This window comes from Rissa tridactyla, chromosome 2 (genome assembly GCF_028500815.1).
Source record: "Rissa tridactyla isolate bRisTri1 chromosome 2, bRisTri1.patW.cur.20221130, whole genome shotgun sequence".
NCBI lineage: Eukaryota > Metazoa > Chordata > Aves > Charadriiformes > Laridae > Rissa > Rissa tridactyla.
This window is the reverse complement of record NC_071467.1, coordinates 135,544,166-135,562,270: the sequence shown is the minus strand read 5'-3', so window position 1 is coordinate 135,562,270 and position 18,105 is coordinate 135,544,166. Positions and strand designations below refer to the sequence as shown.

The window sequence follows — 18,105 nt, the reverse complement described above, 5'->3', positions numbered from 1 at the left end:
CATTTTAATAACCACTATTTCACATGTTTTCCTTAAATGTGTTTTCTTTTCATGTAGAAAAAGAAGTCTAAGCAGTTCCGTTTGTAATTTGTAATCTGAAGTGATCATTTTTAGGTTCTGTTTCCATAAATAAAATCCCCTACTTCTCTAGAAATGTTTTTTTTAAAAGGAAATATTCATTCAGTGCATTCAAGTTATATGTTAGTCATTTTTCTTCTGATAAGGCACAGGAGGTTAAATCTTCGTAATGTGGTACTGAGCATTAGCAGATACAGGGCTAGTCATTTATTTTCACTACCATTTTATGCCTCAAGCAATAGGAAATTAGAAAAACAAAGTATGTTATTTGTTTTAAATACTCAAGGAGCAGTCAACCCTTTAAGAAGAAGAGGGGATGGTGAGTTTCTTCTCAAACTGCAACCCTACAAGCCAATATTGATATGATGAGTTTGGTTAGAGTCTTGTTGCTGGTTTTGTCCCGTGTCTCTGCACCTCTCTGAGGTTGCTCCTGAAGCCTGTGCTGGTAGTCTCCTTTCTGTCTTAGGTCTGCTTTGACTATGTTATCTTAATGCATGGTTTTCTGTGACCGAGACCTGAGGATCCCCAAACATCAGCCAGTGCTTTGGAAGCCCGGTGTTGTGCTGTTGAATTCCATATTCCATCTGAGATGGTTTTTTTTTCCTGCATTTTGTGGCCAAAACAGGCCCCGGTCAGCATGTCCCCAGGGCCGCCTGAATCTTTGGTTCTTGTTTTGTGGAACTTTATTAGAAGACTTTTACTTGAATTAGAGAAAGGAAAACATAGTCATAATATGCTTTTCCAAAGGAGCCAAGGGAAGGGCTTTATATTTTCTATTTTTGTATTCCTGTTAAAATGTTTGTAGGCGTATGCTGGAAAGTCGTGGTGACTTCTTCCCAACGTGCCCTGCCATCAGTATGTCAATTTATTTGCATTGCAGTTGTGCCTCCCAAGATCCTTCACTACAACAGTGGACTGGTTGTTTGGTGACCTACACTACTCAATCATCAAGGCACCAGACTATTGGGTCTCTCATGTGATGAAGTTGTGTGATTCTTGAACTTTCATCTGTAAGCAGTGATCCACAGCTCCTTGAAGCCAAATGTGTCAAGCCAAAGCATTTCGTGGGTAGCCTGTTTGATGCTAGGACTAGTTTAGTAGCTTAGTGCCCTCCCTGAGTGGCTTTTATTTCCTGCTTAGAGGAAGACCTGATTCTTTTCCCATTTCCCTTTGCCTCGTCTTCTCAGTTTAAACAGTTGTTGACCTTTTCAGTCTGACCGGGTAGGTATCAGCGCTGCAAAAGCAGTGTTATGGTATGAGGAGACGACCCCAAAAAATCTTTTGAAGCTGAGGGAGAGCAAGATGTTGGTGATGGGGAAAAGGGCGCTGTCTTTGTAATGTAGACCAAGATGTTCCCCATTTATTCTTTTCAACATCCCTTGTTACTTTTTAATTTTTTGTAATCCGAGTATAAATTACTCTGGTTTTGTTAATAACTAGGTTATTAGATTACTGAATGGCTACCTTAATTGGTGTTCTCAGCAATTGGTTAATAAAAGTTCATATCAACATATTCTTACTCTGAAATATCAACTCTGTTTTTGCAGCATTGTCAGGAACATTGCCTACTGTTGCAAAGCCCCCGATAGAGAGTCATGTTGAATATCTGCTTTCTTTTATTTTAGATTTTTTTAAAAATAAATTTAGGTTGGCCCTTCTATTACCTTTGCATTTTATCTTCCATTAGCAAAGAACATATGCCAGGTTTTCTAGTTTTTCAACTCTACAGAGCATATCAAACTAGGCACAGCAACATTTGAGGTGGGATGTAAATGTGTTGGTCTGCACGGGCTTTAACAGTCAGTTCATTGACTTTGAGTTTGGCTGAACAGATCTACGTTTTGGAATTCAGCATCAGTTCACTTCTTAAAATTAGAATTATTTTTTTTTCCTTATTGTACTATAGACGCAGTAGCTGTTAATGGTTTTTTGGCTTTTGAAAGCTGCTGTTTCTTTCAAAAGGACAGGAGATGTAGAAGTGAAAAGCGTATGCCCCTTTTTCACTGAAAGTTAGTGTATTTTGTAGAATCCCTTTCTAGATCTGCATTCAAGAGCCCTAGGTTAACTGGCACGTCTTTCTGAAGTCCTCAGAGAAACCAGCCAAGCCTTTCATTGTGTTTTCTCAGTTCAGGAAAAAAAAAAAATCAATCCTTTAGCTGTCTCCATCCATAAACCTTTTAAATTCTTCATATCTTGCATTCTCGTAGGAAGTGGGTTGTAGAAATCTAATGTAGCTTTTATTGGCATTCTTACTCTGTTGCATGTACATATGTATGCATACGCCTACACATATACATTCGGTGGAACCTTTATTAGGTTATCTGCAAAATTAGGTTGCTGATACTGGTCTTTGCAGAGCATGAACAATGATCTTGTAAAGAAGGAAATAGATTTCCTTATTAATAATGTCAAATATCATTGTGCCGAGCTGACGTTGATACAGCCCAAACAACCGCAAAGCGGATATATGCTTTTTCTCCCAAAGGAAGCCTGGCTGGCTGGCGTAGTGATGTTTTATGCTCGTTTAAAAAGATATTAAACCTATTCTGGTTAGAAATCCATAACCCCTGCAGTAATGCTTGGCTTCAGAAGCTGGGTTGGGTGCGGGTGAGTGTTTGTGGTCTGATGCGGAGCCTGTTCTTTGTGGTACCCTGGATTTTGAAACTTCCCAGCCAACGATGGAAGTTCTGTGAACCATTTCAGAAAGATAAACAGGCAGGTCTACTGAATTAACTAAAGAACTGCAAAATATACCATTAGTAATTGTCCCATTGTTAATTTTGGGTGCGTAATTAAACTCTTAACTCTGCCTGAGATGTTTTCAGTTGTCATCGAGTTGTCATTCGCTTTTGCACAGATTGCCAATCTGCAGGTGTGAATTCCTGTTGTAGAAACCCATGGAGGAAGTTTGATCTAGTTCAAATATCTAAAGAGTGCCTAAAGCTGAAGACTTCCTGAAGATCTCCCCCTAAGATGGGCAAGCAGAAAATTTTAGATAAGTTATTTTCTGGAAATGTGTGTTCCTCCATTGATGGTGAAAAGAGGCAACGATCACAGGGTCAGATTTGGGTGTCTGTTGTCATTCATTTCTAAAATTAGGTCAAGTGCCCCCCATTTTTGGATTCTGACAGTTGGCTGTTTGGTCAAGAAAAGTGATTATGGGTTTTGACTTAGCTGATTGCCTCCTAAAATGATTGACAGCAAAATAGGTAGTGGTCCTCATAACCAAGAGCATCACTTAAACTGTTGGGTTTTGTGTTGGACTGAGCTGACTGACAGGTGTCCGTGCTTCCACTGCTAATGCGTGGGCACAAAGCGCTTCAGGAACTGCTGCAGTGTAAACAGCAGTGTCCGCAGGTGGGATTTGCTGCCTCTGTGATGGAGTGGGGTAAAATATTATATATCTGTTCTGGTCTACATCTGGCTGAAGCAGATGTCTCTCACTAACTTCTACTAGCTTCTTGTAATGTGATTATGCTGTTAGCGCATGACGCTGATACTGGAAAATAGATACAAATTAGTGAAGCAACAGGATAATTTTTTTTTCCCCTTAGCTTGCGTGATTTATATTGCTACTTTATTTAACTTGCTTTCATGGCAATATTTCTTAAATCTGACATTCTGGCCACCTGTGTATATAAATGTATTTTCGAGAACTGAGTTTTCATCTGGTTGCAATTATGATCAAAATTGCTTATAAATATATCGTTTTCAGGAACAAAACTATCAAGATGCATTCATAGCATTCTTAATATCTATTGCTTGCAATGCTGTGTTTATAGATAGAGTGTGAATTATTTGTGTTAGTTGGATGGACTTCAAAGTCTTCTGAATCTGGATTACCAGCAAAGACACATTCTTGGTTTCATGCATTTATATTTTCAGAAAAGTGTTGCATTTAATGTCATTTATGTCCAGATACAGCATGGAAGAAGATTAGGAAAAGGGGAGCTGAACTGTTGAAACTGAGAGAAGGTGTGGTGTTTTGAGCACTTCAGTGGCTCTGTCCATGCATGGTATATCAAAATAGAGGAAACCGTGCCATCCATGATAGCTTAACATTTGAGCTTCTTGATGACCAAACCAAGACTGACCTCCTAGTTTGTTCTGATGTGTGAATAGTGTCGAGGTCCAGTACTCTCTGTCTAGCTTCTTTTAGGTATTGCACACGTGGAGGGTGTGATGTTTGCTATCTAATTTAATTATCTGAAGGTAGTTGATGTTACATGGGATTTCTTATTTAGCAGAGTGATACAAAATATACTGAAAACACAATATAAATGTAAGTTACATGTAACAAAATCAAGCAATTGCAGTACACAGTTCAATCACAATACCAATGTAATTCCTATTACCAGTCTCTACAATATGCTCACTGTCACAACGCTGGACATCCTCAATCACTGGGAAGAAATACGTGGGTTGAATCACAGTATTCTATGCAGACTGGGTCAAAGGTTTTTGTTTTCATCACTGAAGACAAATAATTTCAATGTTTTCCCCTCATCTCAAAAGAAGCAACCTTAAGTCCTCCTACAAAATTAGTAATGCAACATGCTGACCCAGGTCAGTCCTCTTGGCATTTTTGTTTACTACTTCTCTTCACTTGGCCTCTCTGAATTGCCACCCAGCTCTGAGTGCTGTTGGCATAGTACTTCCAAGTGGATAATGCCGTCATGGGTGAGCAATGCTTGTCTTGTGCTTTTGTGGATTTAAGAGACAGCTTTTCTTGAAGTACAGAATGAGATGGAGCTACGTGGGATACATGATGCCTAAAAGTTACCTGACCTCATACCAAAGCTGAACTTACTGAGAGGAACTGGCCTTTGGTCCAGAGTCTGGTCTCTGAAAGTGGCTAGTGGAGTTGGGTAGGCAGGGGGGCGGGGGGGAAGAGAGAGAAAAAAGGTGTGGGGGAAGATGCCATAGTATAAAAATATAGATAGATGGGAGTCCTACATTTCCTTCTTTCGTGCTCTTGTCATACTTACATCAATTTTCAGCTTAGAAGGTTGTAACATCGCTATGTTTAATAGCCCTTGATAGACTCTTCTTCCATGAATCCATCTAAGAGCTTTCAGGCTTCCATGCAGGGGTGAAGAAATGACTTTCTGAAGTCAGGCTGAGAGCGCTGGTGTGCGAGCTGCCAAGCAGTGGGTAGCTTAGCAAGTCTGTGCCCCCTCTCTGCGTGTTCAGCCTGTAATAGCTATTTCTCTGACTCACCCAGGATAATAGTTGTTTGTGTAGGCACCCTGTGCCATGCACTGTTGGGTTGTGTTTTTTTTTTTTTTTCTTTTTTTTCCCTTTTTTTTTTTTTTTTTCAACAGTCAACTTGTGGGTATGAGTGACTATCTATTGCCATAGAATTATCTCGGCTTCATCTGAGAGGGATTGTATCCATCATTGCCTAGAAAATAACTGTTTGCAGGTTGAAGCAATCTGAGCATTGAGTACTTTTATCCCCCACTTCAGGAGTTTGTTCACCAAAATTAATGTGTTCTGTCAAAATGTTCAGCCCGCTCCAAGGAGGAGGAGGCAGCAGCCATGGGGAACATGGGACTGCTTTTGGGATGCAGAATGATACAAGTCAGTTACAGACTCCTTTTTCATCCAAATGAATGCTGCTAACAGCATAATCCATGTTAGCTGGTGTGTTTGGAATAGTTGACATGGTGCAAAGCATTGTGCATTTCCACTGCTGGCTCTTTGTGCCATCTCTTTTTATCCAGAAATATCAGAATGCAGGTATCTGGAAGCTGACTCACTATCCTGCAGGTAAAAAGCCATGTGTTAGTTTAGTGAACTCCTTTGCCTTGTACACGCTTTGAAGAAATAATTAGGGAGTTCTAAGTTGAAACTTGCTTCACTGCTTAAAGCAGTTGTTTTATTGAAGCCATGGCCTTCACTGCTTGCAAGTGTGTAAGAGGTACTGGCTATTAATATATCCCTCCTCTGATTATTGTATTTAGTTCATGAAATAATAAACTGTTAGCAACTGGGAGGCATTGCTTTCTGGGGAATGCACACTTTGGTTTTATTTTTTTTATTTTTAAGCTTGGTCCTTGTAATTTCGAAGACAATTTATGGGTTTTCAAACACTGCAGCGCTGTATTCTGGAGACATTGGAGACACTGGTGATCTCCTGTGCTTTTACTGCTGCTCAGAGCTTTGAGGTAGCAAGAAAGAATGGAAGTGGCACATCTTCTGATTTTATTGTTGTGGTATTTGAATTGTATGAATAGGGTCGACACCATAAAAATGCTTTTCAGTGGGCTAATACATTAAAAAAGAGAAGCAGGGTGGACTTGAGTAGAGGAGCGGTACACTACATCAAAAAGCTGCTCTTTCTCCACTGGCCTTCATTACTGAGCTGTTCTTGTGTTTTGTGTCCGACAGACTTCATTGCTAGGAATGAAGCATCTCTCATAATTTTTTTTTTTTTAATGTGTTTTCTTCTGAATACTTGCATTTATTGATTTATTGGAGACCTGGTTCAGGGGGACCCTAGAAAGTAACTCCATTAATGATTTCTTCCAAGTGTACTGTGAACAGTGGCTAGTACAACTCTCTCTGACAAACATTAATGAAGGACTGAGGTAAATTGCAGCAGTACTTTTGTAACCATTTTTGCAGAATTTTAGCTACGCCATTTTTCCTTTAGCAACATCATCTCTACGGCGATACCTGAGATGGATATATGTTTCAGGATAAACAGCGTATCCAGTGTCCCTCTGAGTTCAAGAAGTCTGTTCTAACATCTACACAGTCCATTGAAAGGGGTGTCTTGCATAAGAAAAAAAACATTATTAGCTTTGGAATCGTACCGTCTTCTGCTTGTTTTCTAAGTTCACCTGACCCTGATCTCTGCTGATGCTTTTCATCCCCTTCTTTTTCTAAGAGATTGTCCTTCTATCAAGCTTGGAGTTCGATGACTAACCATCACGTTAAAATGAATGATTTAGAGTATGAGCTGATCTGTATCAATACACTGTCTCCATTATTTCAGGGTACTCTAGTTAGGAGCACAGCAGCCTAAAAGAGCTCTCAACAGTCTGAGAAAAGCTCCTACTAATACCTTGTCCTTGAATAATTATATCTAATTCATCCTCTTAGTTGCTGAAAGAAACCTTCTTACTGAAAGATATTTTTTTGTGTGTGTCAACCCAAGTATATGATTCATTTTCTTGACTTGTATTTTGATCAGTTCACCTGATCTCGTTGAAGATGTCCCTACTCATTGCAGGGGGGTTGGAGTAGGTGACCTTTAAAGGTCCCTTCCAACCCAAACTATTCTGTGAGTCTGTTTTCACCTGTCAATGATTAAGAATTTTTTCCTGTTTTTTTGTTGTTTTTTTTTTTTTCCACTGACTGTGCCATGACTCATGCGTATTTCATATGGTTGCTGATTACGAGACACAGAAGTCCATTGCCTCAGTGGTTAAATTTACAGTTCTCTTGACCTTGTGAAGTGCATCTGGAGTGCTTCGGTCGTAGTAGGTTTCTGTCTTGTTCATACGTTGTTATTCAGCTGAGCCACTTCTGTAGAAATTCTTGGTTAGTGACCGGAGAAATACCTGCTCTCCCAAAATAAAAGTGCAGCGGGTTGGATCTCTAATGCACTGTGTGATTGCACATTAATTGATGACAGTGTGGGTTTTTTGACTGTTTTTCAAGAAACATATTCCAGTGCATCTCAGTTTAGCAGTTAGGTGATGAGATTTATGGTACAAATTTCGGTGAGTTTCTCATTTTTGTCTGGGTTTACTTATTTCTTAGCTGGGTAACTACTCATAGGTTACACAATTCTTGGCTGGAGAATCTTGCATGAGCACGTTTTTTTATTTTTTATTTAACGTGTGGTAAGTTTCATTCTCTTTTGGTATTTGTTTTTACTTGCTGCAGAATGAAACCAATTCCACTTCTTTCATCTCTTTGTTTTCTCTCTCCCAGTAGACATACTAATAAAGGACAAGTACTTTTATTGGAGTGGACACTTGTTCTTTACTGTGGGAAAACACTGTCCTGTGATTACAAAAAAGCAACCAACCAAACAAAAAGATTAAGGGCCTTAAAAGCTTCTGGAAGGCTCTTTTGGGAAAGAGGATGTTCAGTGTGTGTGGAAAACCTGCTACAACACTATCTTAAGATACTACATATGATAGCCACTGGTGACTAGGGCATGCTTCCAAGTATGAAATCAAAGGTCGGTATCTAGCTGCTTCATGTACTCTAATGTCATAAGCAAAATAAATCCATAACAGAAGACGTATTTTTCAGCAATAAACCTGTGGATTAGCAGTATCCTTTTTTCATGTAAGTATTAAAACTCGAGGTTGATTGTATTTACCCTGCACATCGTTATGTGACTGCTTAGTCCCTGCATGTTGCCATTGAGGTGGTTTGTGCCATAAAATCAGTGAGGGGATTTTAACATGGTGAGAGTCTGGCTCGGGCTTTACTATTTGTACTGAACAAGACTTTTGGGGTAAAGGTTTCATAATCATTGTAACTGTTGGTGGCCTCTGTGACAAAATAGCAAGATAAACTTTCCGGCTGGCGGCGCTTCCCTTCCTGCTGATTTGTGCCACTGCTGAAGTTACAGACCTCCAAGTTATTAGTCACTTTTTAAATAACCCTATGTTTTAGGAACAAAAGGCAAGATTCAGAAAATGGTGATGAAATAGCACAAGTCAATCTGTGTAAAGAAAACCTGCTGAGTCTCACCAAGTGTAGGGGCTTGGTCTTGGCAGCTCCCCAGATGTGCAGTGAAGGAAAAAGGAGAGGTGGCTTCGTAATGCAGCTCTGGTCCCATCCTCGGCACTTGCGACCCTGGGAAGCAGCAAATAGAGCTTCTTATTTCCTTATTTTTCAACAATATTGAAGTGAGCTTTAGCAGGAGGTAGGGAGCATCGCCGCCGCTCTTCATGTTGAGGGCTAGCCATCATACTGCCTCCAGTGTGTAAATAAAGAGCTTTTCCTTCACGCTGACTGAACCTGGAAAATGTCAGCAGCCGAGATGGATTTCATAGCCTTACAAGGGTGCGAAAACTGTGTTAAAGCAGAAAATGCTTCTCAGCAGTCGCTGCAGTGACCACTGCAACACCCGTGCAGGCTGCGGGAGCGATGTGCGTTGCCGTCGCTTGCCTCTCGCCGCACCCAGGAGCTGAGAAGTGTCTGTGGAAAAGGAGGAGCTGTGAGAGCCCTCACAGGGACTCAGTGTCTGGGTGGAAAGTGGGAAGCCTGATGAGGATTTAGGCGAGAACCAGCGGCTGCATTGCATCCACTTTGTCCTGTCGTCCCCTCACGTCGCTCTGTTCCTCTGTACTGGTAATAATTTATGAGTTTTCCACCTACAGATTTTGTTAGCTCATAATATCGCTGCCCGCTGCCTTGCCGGGGAGCGGAGGCAGCTGCTGGCTGTGTGCTGACATGTTTCCTCTCCAGCAGAAGTGCAAGGGCAGCTCTTCCTCCATGCAGCTTGAGTTTGGTAATTTGTTTTTAACATAACTCCTTGGCTTGCTGCTGAAAGAAGGGGAAAACCCTCTTTAGGTTTTCATCCTAAGCCTGGAGCTGTAACAGTGAGAGGATGAAAAAGCCTAGTAACATTGCTGGACGAAAAAGACCCAATAAAGCCTTTTAATATCCTGGGTATTTCACTTCTTGGGGGAGAAAAAGACTGACCTTGATATGTGGGTTGGAGTTTTTCCTTCATAGAAACTCTCCCCGTCTATGCTTTTATTTTATTTGACTTTGTGATGAGTGCTCCCGTCTTGCATGATGTCTGAGCAAGGGAAGGGGATGGGAATAATTCCTGCCAAGCATCTGTTCCTGTGAAAGCTGGTGTTGCTGTGTTGGTGGTGCTCTGGCAGCTCGCCCCAGCACCCTGTCAATCGAATGCCATCGGCATGAGTCCCCGCAGCAGCAGCGTCCCCTGGAGCCTACCAGTGGGCTGCCCAAATTGTCACTGCCTGCCCCTGTAGGCTCCCTCGCCATTTTTACAGTGCCCTGCATACATAGAGCCATAAAATATTGGTAGGGAGTTTTATTAAATGCTTGTTCTTTTTTTTTTTTTTTATGTTGTCTGGCATTGATTTCCTTCTCTCTGTAAGTAGGGCAGTGAAGTTTCGCTGCTGTGAAGCAACTGCTCTTGAATTCATCATGAGCATGTTAATGTTTGAAGAATCTCAGACGATTCTGAGATTTTGGTTAAAAGAAGTGTAAAATGATGCTTAGAAAAATAGTATTGGTATGGATAAAGGTTTTTAGTACTCCTTTTTTTTCAGTTTGAGCAATATGTTTCCAAGAACAAATGTTTCCAGTATTTTAGCTTGGTAGAAACTTCAGCCTTATCAAAGCTTTAAATAATTTAGGGGTTAATCATCATAAGAATTTCCCTGTGGTATGGATAAAAGACTACATTTTTTGAACTTGTGAAGCAAGTTCAAACTTGCTGAAGCTCTGAAGTAACTTTTACCTCATCTGTTGCTGGTTTTATAAATTAATTTTATTAATTAATGCTGGGTTTATTAGTTAAATCTGTTACAATTTTAATTGTCTGAGGATTGGTCGATCATAGAAACTGCTATATCATATATGTCTAGATATCTACAACTGTAGATGTCCCTCATTTTTATTTTAACTGTTTAGGGTCTTTAGCATGTAAATGAGAAGCAACTGTAGAGAAAGCTGAACTTGTGGACTTCAGGCATTTTCAGGAAGATGTAACAACTCAACAACTTGTGTATTTTTTAAGTATGAATCTGTTCTGTAGAAGCCTGGTAACAAGAGTGGGAGTGGAATTTGTGAAACTGTTTTAAGTTATGCATTTTTTTTATTTTTCTGAAGAATTTCGTAGCTGCAAGTTAGGTATCAGCATTTTGAGGTTTTTATGGAAAATGAGCCTGTTCTGGAGTGTGATGCCTGGTCCTCTACTGCTCTCTGTCATCTCCTGCTTGAGTCAACCCAGCTTCTGAGTTACCTGCTTATAAAATAAAAAGTATTTGGGTATGTAAGTTGAACACATGAGTTTTCTACGAGAGGTTTTCTGGCTCCCAAAGGGAGAATCAAGAGTAAAGCATCTATTGCTGAGCCTCCGTAGAAGCGTGGAGTCTGTGAAAGGAGTGTGCTAAGGAGCTATCGTTTCCACATCTTTTGCTCTCATTCCTGCTGGTAGTTCATATGAATCCTGGAGGATGTTGGACTGCAATATAAAAGTTTGACTGGTGGTTTGGGTTTTATTTTTGAGGCTATTTCCTTCCTACCCATACCCATCCTTAAGATCTTTACTCCTCTGAAACCACGAAGACTTCTCTAGCTGGCATTTCAAAATTTGCCTGTGGCTTTGACCTATCCAGATCCTGTACCTTTCAAAATGGAGAATATATGTAATAGTTCAAGGTCTTTTATGATTTCAAGGCTTCGTAGCTACACGACACCTGAGAGGCAAGCTGCACTGCAATGCAATCAAATGTGCTGTGCAAGTTTATATGCTGCCACCCTGAATTTACAACCTCCAGCCATTGCTTTTCTGCTGTTGACGATGTGTTCTCAATTAAAAAAAAATGTCTTTGCATTGCATTCACTTTTGTAAATTTTAAACTATCATCCAGGCACCTGCAGTAGTAGCTGGTGTCATTTGTGGTGTAGATACATCCTGGGCTGTCGTATAGATCACTGGGTTGGTTTTGTTCAGGCTCATGCTGCAGTTTAGTTTCTTCGTGAAAGTGTCTGTGCTCTCCCTGGGCCAGAGCTTGAGGGAGCGAGTGCCTTATAAAGCCTGACCCTCACTCCAGCAGATTAGAGCGCAGTGCATTTAAAGCTAAATATAGAAGGCGGCAGATCCTGTGTTCCTAGTAATTAACTGTTCAAGAGTCTGTTCTGTTGGGCAGAACCTCTAGTCATTAAATCTGCCACAAGTGGTGAGTCTTTTTTTAAAATCTTGTTCCCAGCTGTCTTAAAGGGCATATTTTGTATTCACAGGGAAGGGTTTTAAAATCCGACAGTCAAACTTCAGGTGAGTGCAGCTCTTCTCGCAGCTTAAAAAAAAGATGCTGCACCAGAGGAAAGGAGAAGTCTAGTGCTAGAAATTCAGCATATGCAGTTATATCTTTTATAGCAACTAGGAAACCATACCAGTATGGCTGAGTTTGAAGGTCAGGTATCATTCATTTCATTGTCCCCACGGCTTCTGTGTGTTCATTAAGGATGTGGGCAGTGTGGATCCCAGCCCGACAGTATGTTTGTGCTCTGAAAGAGCTGTGATAAGAGGATTAATTCTTACTGCTGTGTCACTTGCTTGATATTTTCTTTCCAAACCTCATGGGCTCCTCCTGCAATCAATTGTAATGAACGTGATTAGACCCAGAACAAAGCATAAAGTATTGGGGCCAAGCATAAAAACAATCAAAAATGCCTGGATGAATATTATATTTTAGAGATCAGTCTCTTACAAATAACTGAAGGCCAAAAAGACAAAACAGATAAGTACGTCAAATCTAGCCGGTCACTGGCTAGAGGCTGGGCTGTTGCTTTATCCCTGTTGACTGCTAGATTATCTGCCTAATTAACTTGTAAAGCACCTCCTGTTCCTCTGCCACTGAGACAGCTAAGTGGGGAAAGACACTTTTGAGCTCTGTTGTGAAGGGAGGCTTGGATCCTACAGCACTTTAAAAGATCTGTGATATCATGGTTTGCCATTTTTAACTCTCTCTGCAGATGGGCAAATCATTTTTCCAGAAGGGTATTCAGTGTTGCAGTTGTTTTTAAATGTTCCTTGGTCTGTTAAAACAGTAGCTTTAAATCTCGGTGATGAATGTGAACCTCTCAGTTTAACTGCTTGTTGCATCTTTGTATTTTTTATGACTTGCAGGAAGCAAAACCAGTCTCCACTCCGAACTTTACTGGCTATTACCAGTGCATGCGGGCAGTTTTTGACTGCGGATAAATGGTAGACCTAGGCTAGAAAAGCGGTGGTTTGCCACGTTAAACATTTCAAATGCTGCAGAAATGGCCAGTTGGTGATGCTGCAACTAGAAGAGGTAGTCTGGTGAATGGGAACATATTGCATAACTGGAGCATCATTAACAGAGTTGTTAAATTAACTTTCAGGGATAGAGAGAGCATTAATTGGATAGTAACGTGTGATTGATGGCATCTTTCTAGCCATGGAGCTTGAGTTTATCTTTGCTCATGGTAGGAAAAAGTGTTGGCAAATGTATGTACTTTTAAACTAGACATGCAGTCCACAATGAAGAAATAAAAATAATATAAATTTTTGTAAAACTAAACTTACTAGAAGAGCATGCCTAAAGGAGAAAGGTTCTTGTGTGGTAATTCCGGACAAGCAAATCGTATGTAACAGTGGCCTAATGACCTGCGGGCTGTGAAATAGGTGTCCCGTGAATCCCAGCGCTGGCATCTGCTGTTGGCAGGACAGGGGATGACCCGTGACCATTGCCACGTGCTGCCACGCTTCCTTGTGTTCGCTGCTGTTTGCATTCAGCTGTCGATTTAGCTGCTCATTGCTCAAGCTGCGTCTCGTGGGATTAAACTAATTCTATCCAAAGCTGAAAAATAGTTTTGTTTTCTTTAGATAAAATGGCATTAATATCTGATTACTTCCCAATTTTTTTAATGTTGCATGTTGAGATTTGCCATTAGGGTCTGAAGTAATAGAAGCTCAATTTTTTTTTTTTACTGTTGTTGTTGTTATATGACATGCCATGTAGGTCCTTAACTATGTATTTATACACAAATTGATGGGGGGAGAAGTTGATTATCTTTTATTAATTGTACAACACATACAGGTTTTTAGGAACTAAAAGTTCCTAAGATACAGTGGTGCTTGGAAGAAACACTTGAGAGGGATTTGATTGTTAAAACATTGTCTTTGTGGTTAGACCACAGCCATTTCTTCAGAAGGATGGCGTGTAGCTCTGGGAATCTGATTGCCCGGGGAGCGTGTCAGAGGGCAAGACCTGTGTGGCGTGGAGCCCTGCTGGGATCATTCCAAATCTTGTGTCCCTAGAGGCTTCTGTGCCCCCAGGCATCCCAATCAGCTGCGTGGGCAGCGCAGCTGTACCCCTGCCCCGCAGTAGGGACAGAGGCTCCATCTCCTTCCTGCTCGGGTTGGAACCTTCACGGTTTCTGTAGGGATGCTAAGAGCCAGGTTTTGAGAGAAGCACGTCTCATCAAAGTTATTCTTGGATCACAGTGTTCTTCGTCTTTGAAATAATGTGAAGTACTCTTTGAGTATATGTCAAGAACGAACTTTCACATGTTGGGATTTTCCTACACTGAATGTTTATTTTGCCTTTAGGTTAAGCTGTTGTCTGTAAATGCCATAGTAAAAATATATTTTTCTCTTTTTTTCTCCAGAAATTTTATGAATAAGAATCAGAAGCCGGTGCTAACAGGCCAGCGGTTCAAAACTAGGAAGAGGGGTAGGTTATGTTGCATTTTTAACTTTATTTTCCTCTTTGTTAAAGTTACTAGTAACCAGGCAAGTGGAAAAACTGAGAGTTCAATAGGATTACAGTTTTTCTCCCTTTCTCTTCAGCCACATTAAGAGAGTAGATGTTATTTTTAATTAAACTCTTTTAATTATTTTCTTTATATATCTTAGAGCTTTCTATAAAATTTGGGTTTAGTAGCTATTAAGTCTTGCAGAAGCCTTAGTTAAAACATCAGATTCTTGCTGGGTTTATGGTATATTTACATATGAGGAAGAAAACTCTTAGATGTTTGTATTAGATGTTTGTTTCAGGTGTTTTCTAGAATGTCCCTTTCAACTAAGAAAGCAAAATATAAGCTTTTATTTAAAGGTTGCATATAGAAAATGTAACTTTTTTGGTTTTGATTTTTATTTTTATTTCTTTGACTTAAATCAATACCATCTCTATAACTGAACCTTTCACATCTAAAAAGGAATTCCCTCACCTTCCTTCTCTGTGAGATGATCAGATCATCATGTAGCCCTGCTTTCTGTAACAATAGAAGTCAGAAAGCTCCTTTTTCACAAATATTTGTTTCTGCTGTGTTAGCATAGTTTTGTTTTTTTCTTGTTAAAATAAAACAATTACCATTGCCTAAGACCCATTTTACTCATTGTGATACTGATTTTCTGTAAACGTGACTAACACTCTCTTTCCTTATGAACAATATTGCATTAATTGTTAAAGAAAGCTAAGTGGTGCTAATTATAGCGATCATGCAGGTGTTCTCTACAGCGAGTGTCATCCTAACGTGCCTGCTCATACTGTACTCAGAGCTCATTTGTCATGGTTTAGGTGTCTGAGATGAATGCCCAACACTTTGAGGCAGAGAGCAAAACTATATGAAATCAATGATTTTTTTTTTTTTTTTTTTTTTTTTCAGAAAAAAAAAAGTCGGGTTTGTGAAAAGAAGGCTTAGGTTTTTTGCTGTTGTAATAGCAGATTATTATAGCACACGCAGGTGTGGGGTTCCTGTCTGTCATGTAACAGACTTTTTCCATCTTGACTTTCCTGTTTGTGATCAAAAGCTCATGCTTGGTCTTAAGGTCTTGTGACAGAAAAGGTAAATAAGAGCATTTTCTCAGTGTGCGTGAGAGAAACAAAAAGAGCTTGTAACCTTTCTCAGAAAATTACAAATTCTGTCATAGTCTGAAGTGCTCAGCAAGAGTCTTAGGATTTAGGATGATCATGAAGCTTGGATAAAAATTGCAAAATAGTTTGCTTTCAGTCATGTTAAAAAGCAGTGCCAGCTTTCTCTCGTCTTTCCTCCCTTGCGCACATCACTTCCTCAGTTAGTTTGACTGGTGCGGTCTCTTAAATGGAAAATGTCTTTTCTATGATGTACATACAACGTCTGTAGGTATAACTAATTAAAAAAACAGGTATTGTTTGTATATAAATGTCACAATGCTCCAGTAATTATTGGGATTAACTTTCTATCAGCATGTTCCAGAGCACTGTGCAGTAGCTGTACACTTCATTAACTACCAACAGCGTAGATGTAGCTAGAGGAGTGGAATTAACAATCCCTAAAGAAATACCTGTCAGATCAACCAGTAAAAGGAATCAGATATGCATACTGCTGGATTGAACCAATGTGTTATTCAGTCTAGGTTAGTTGATTATGGTACATATGTTATTTGCTAAAATTGTCTTAGAAAACATTTTCTCTCTCATAAATATTTTCTTTTCAGTCCCTGTTTTGCATATGTATTTGGCATAATGGGTCCTAATACAGATTTGGTCTTTGACTCCTATTTAATGCAAGTAATAATTAGAATAAATAAAGAGCTTTTATTTGTAATTCTGTGCCTATCTCTTGAATGTCTGCTACAGTGGTTGGAAGTGACAATAGAGACGTGTTGACTAGATGGAAGAAGGAAAAGACTTGGGGAAGCCTGGAAGATTGGAGGGCTAGATTTTGGATTTTTTTGAGGGATTACTTAAACGAGATTGGGGATATAGAAATCTTAACATGCAAACACTTCTTTATGTGCTTAAAACATAAAATCTCTTCTTCAAATACAGTGGGATCCTGGGTGCCTTAATATTTGAGGATTGTAGATACCTATTTTCTTTCTGGAGGCAGAGGGCTCAAGGAAGAGAAATGGCTTCCTAGCATGTTTATTCCCTCCTGTTTGTATATACTTTTTGTACCATAGCAGTATCACAGATTGGTATGTCTTAGACTTAGACTAGAAGATGCTATTAGGTTTTTTTCTTTTGACTTTCAGTATATCAGGGAGTCATGATATTTCACCCAGGCAGGAAGGAGTGCAGTGGCTGTGGCTGAACATGGCATTTCAGTCCTCTGAGACTATTCTGTTGTGTGTAGCAGGCAGGCAGGGGGGTCTGAAATGTGCAAATGGTGGGGGGAGTGAGCTGCTTGAGAGATGATTGTCTGTTCTTACCAGTTAATTTGTGTCTTTCAATATTCTCTTTCCTCTTCTGCAGCTCCCAGGAGCGCTGCAATTGTCCATATGAACTCTTATTACTGACACTAATCTCTGAATGCAAACCATTTTTGAGCTGTCACTGAGCAAAAAAGGAATGTGATTTTTTTTTTTTTCTTTAAAGTTTGAAATTGTGCTTAGTGTCTAAAACATTTTTGAGAGAGGACTATGAAGGAAGAGCTTGTAAATCCCACTCCTTCCAGTTCTATTAGTTGACCTAATAAAAGGTATGAACCTTGCCTCCAGCATATAGAGTGGCAGGCATTAAAATAACTTTAAAAAGATTTGAAAGAAGAAAAATGATGTTGTAAAGGGAAAAACCCTCCGAGGGAAGGAGACATCTCACAGTTCCATACCAAGTTTTTAGCAATCTGGGCAATGAAAAAGTTTGGTTAGTTCTTAGTATAGTCTCTGTACCTGTTGAATACTGCTTTTTTGGTGAAGGTCAGCAGTAGTTGGCATCTGGCTGGGATTTGTGCTTATGGTGCAGATACGTGGAATGTGGATTGTGTTGACTGTGCTGTACTTGCACATATGCAAATCGATGTCTTTGTGTCTTCTGAAATGGAAGAAGAGGAAGTAGGAGTAGCAAAACTGCCCATAGGAAATAAGGAAAATGTATGTATCCAGACTGTTGACACCTCCAGGAAGCTTTTCACCCTGTAGCATTAACAGGAACAAACAGTGCATATTGTTTCAAGTAGGCTGAGACTCAAGTTTTTTCCTGGGGTATAGATAACATAGAGTTAATATCTGCTAAAAAATGTGCAAGAAGGCAAATGGTAGCATAAAAAGAAGGAAAGCTAAACAATGCATATTACTTACAGAATGAAAATTATCTAGTAAAAAGTCAATATTAACACCTTGAATGTGAACATGAAGGCAGAAAGGGAGCCAAAGAGGGCATCTCGTTTTTCTTCCACAGAGATATAATTGCAGGCCTTCTGTTTAAGAGTTAAGATTCATTCTTAAGGAGGGAGGTATAAGTGTGCTTTGTGATTTTCTTAGAAGCAAAAGAAAGGAAATAAGGATCTGGGAACCTGATGAAAATGAAAAGCTGTGTGTAGCACTGCTGCATTGGGTAT

At 39.8% G+C, this 18,105-nt stretch overlaps 1 protein-coding gene across 1 annotated transcript in view; it reads left to right on the top strand.

Annotated features, from left to right (window-relative positions):
- Positions 1 to 18,105, top strand: part of BZW2 (basic leucine zipper and W2 domains 2) — a 60,536-nt gene that overhangs the window by 7,247 nt on the left and 35,184 nt on the right. Inside the window, exon 2 of the mRNA XM_054192972.1 lies at positions 14,452 to 14,516. Within this exon, the coding sequence (XP_054048947.1) occupies positions 14,459 to 14,516 (58 nt within the window). The 5' untranslated portion in view covers positions 14,452 to 14,458. The remainder of the gene's footprint in view (positions 1 to 14,451; positions 14,517 to 18,105) is intronic.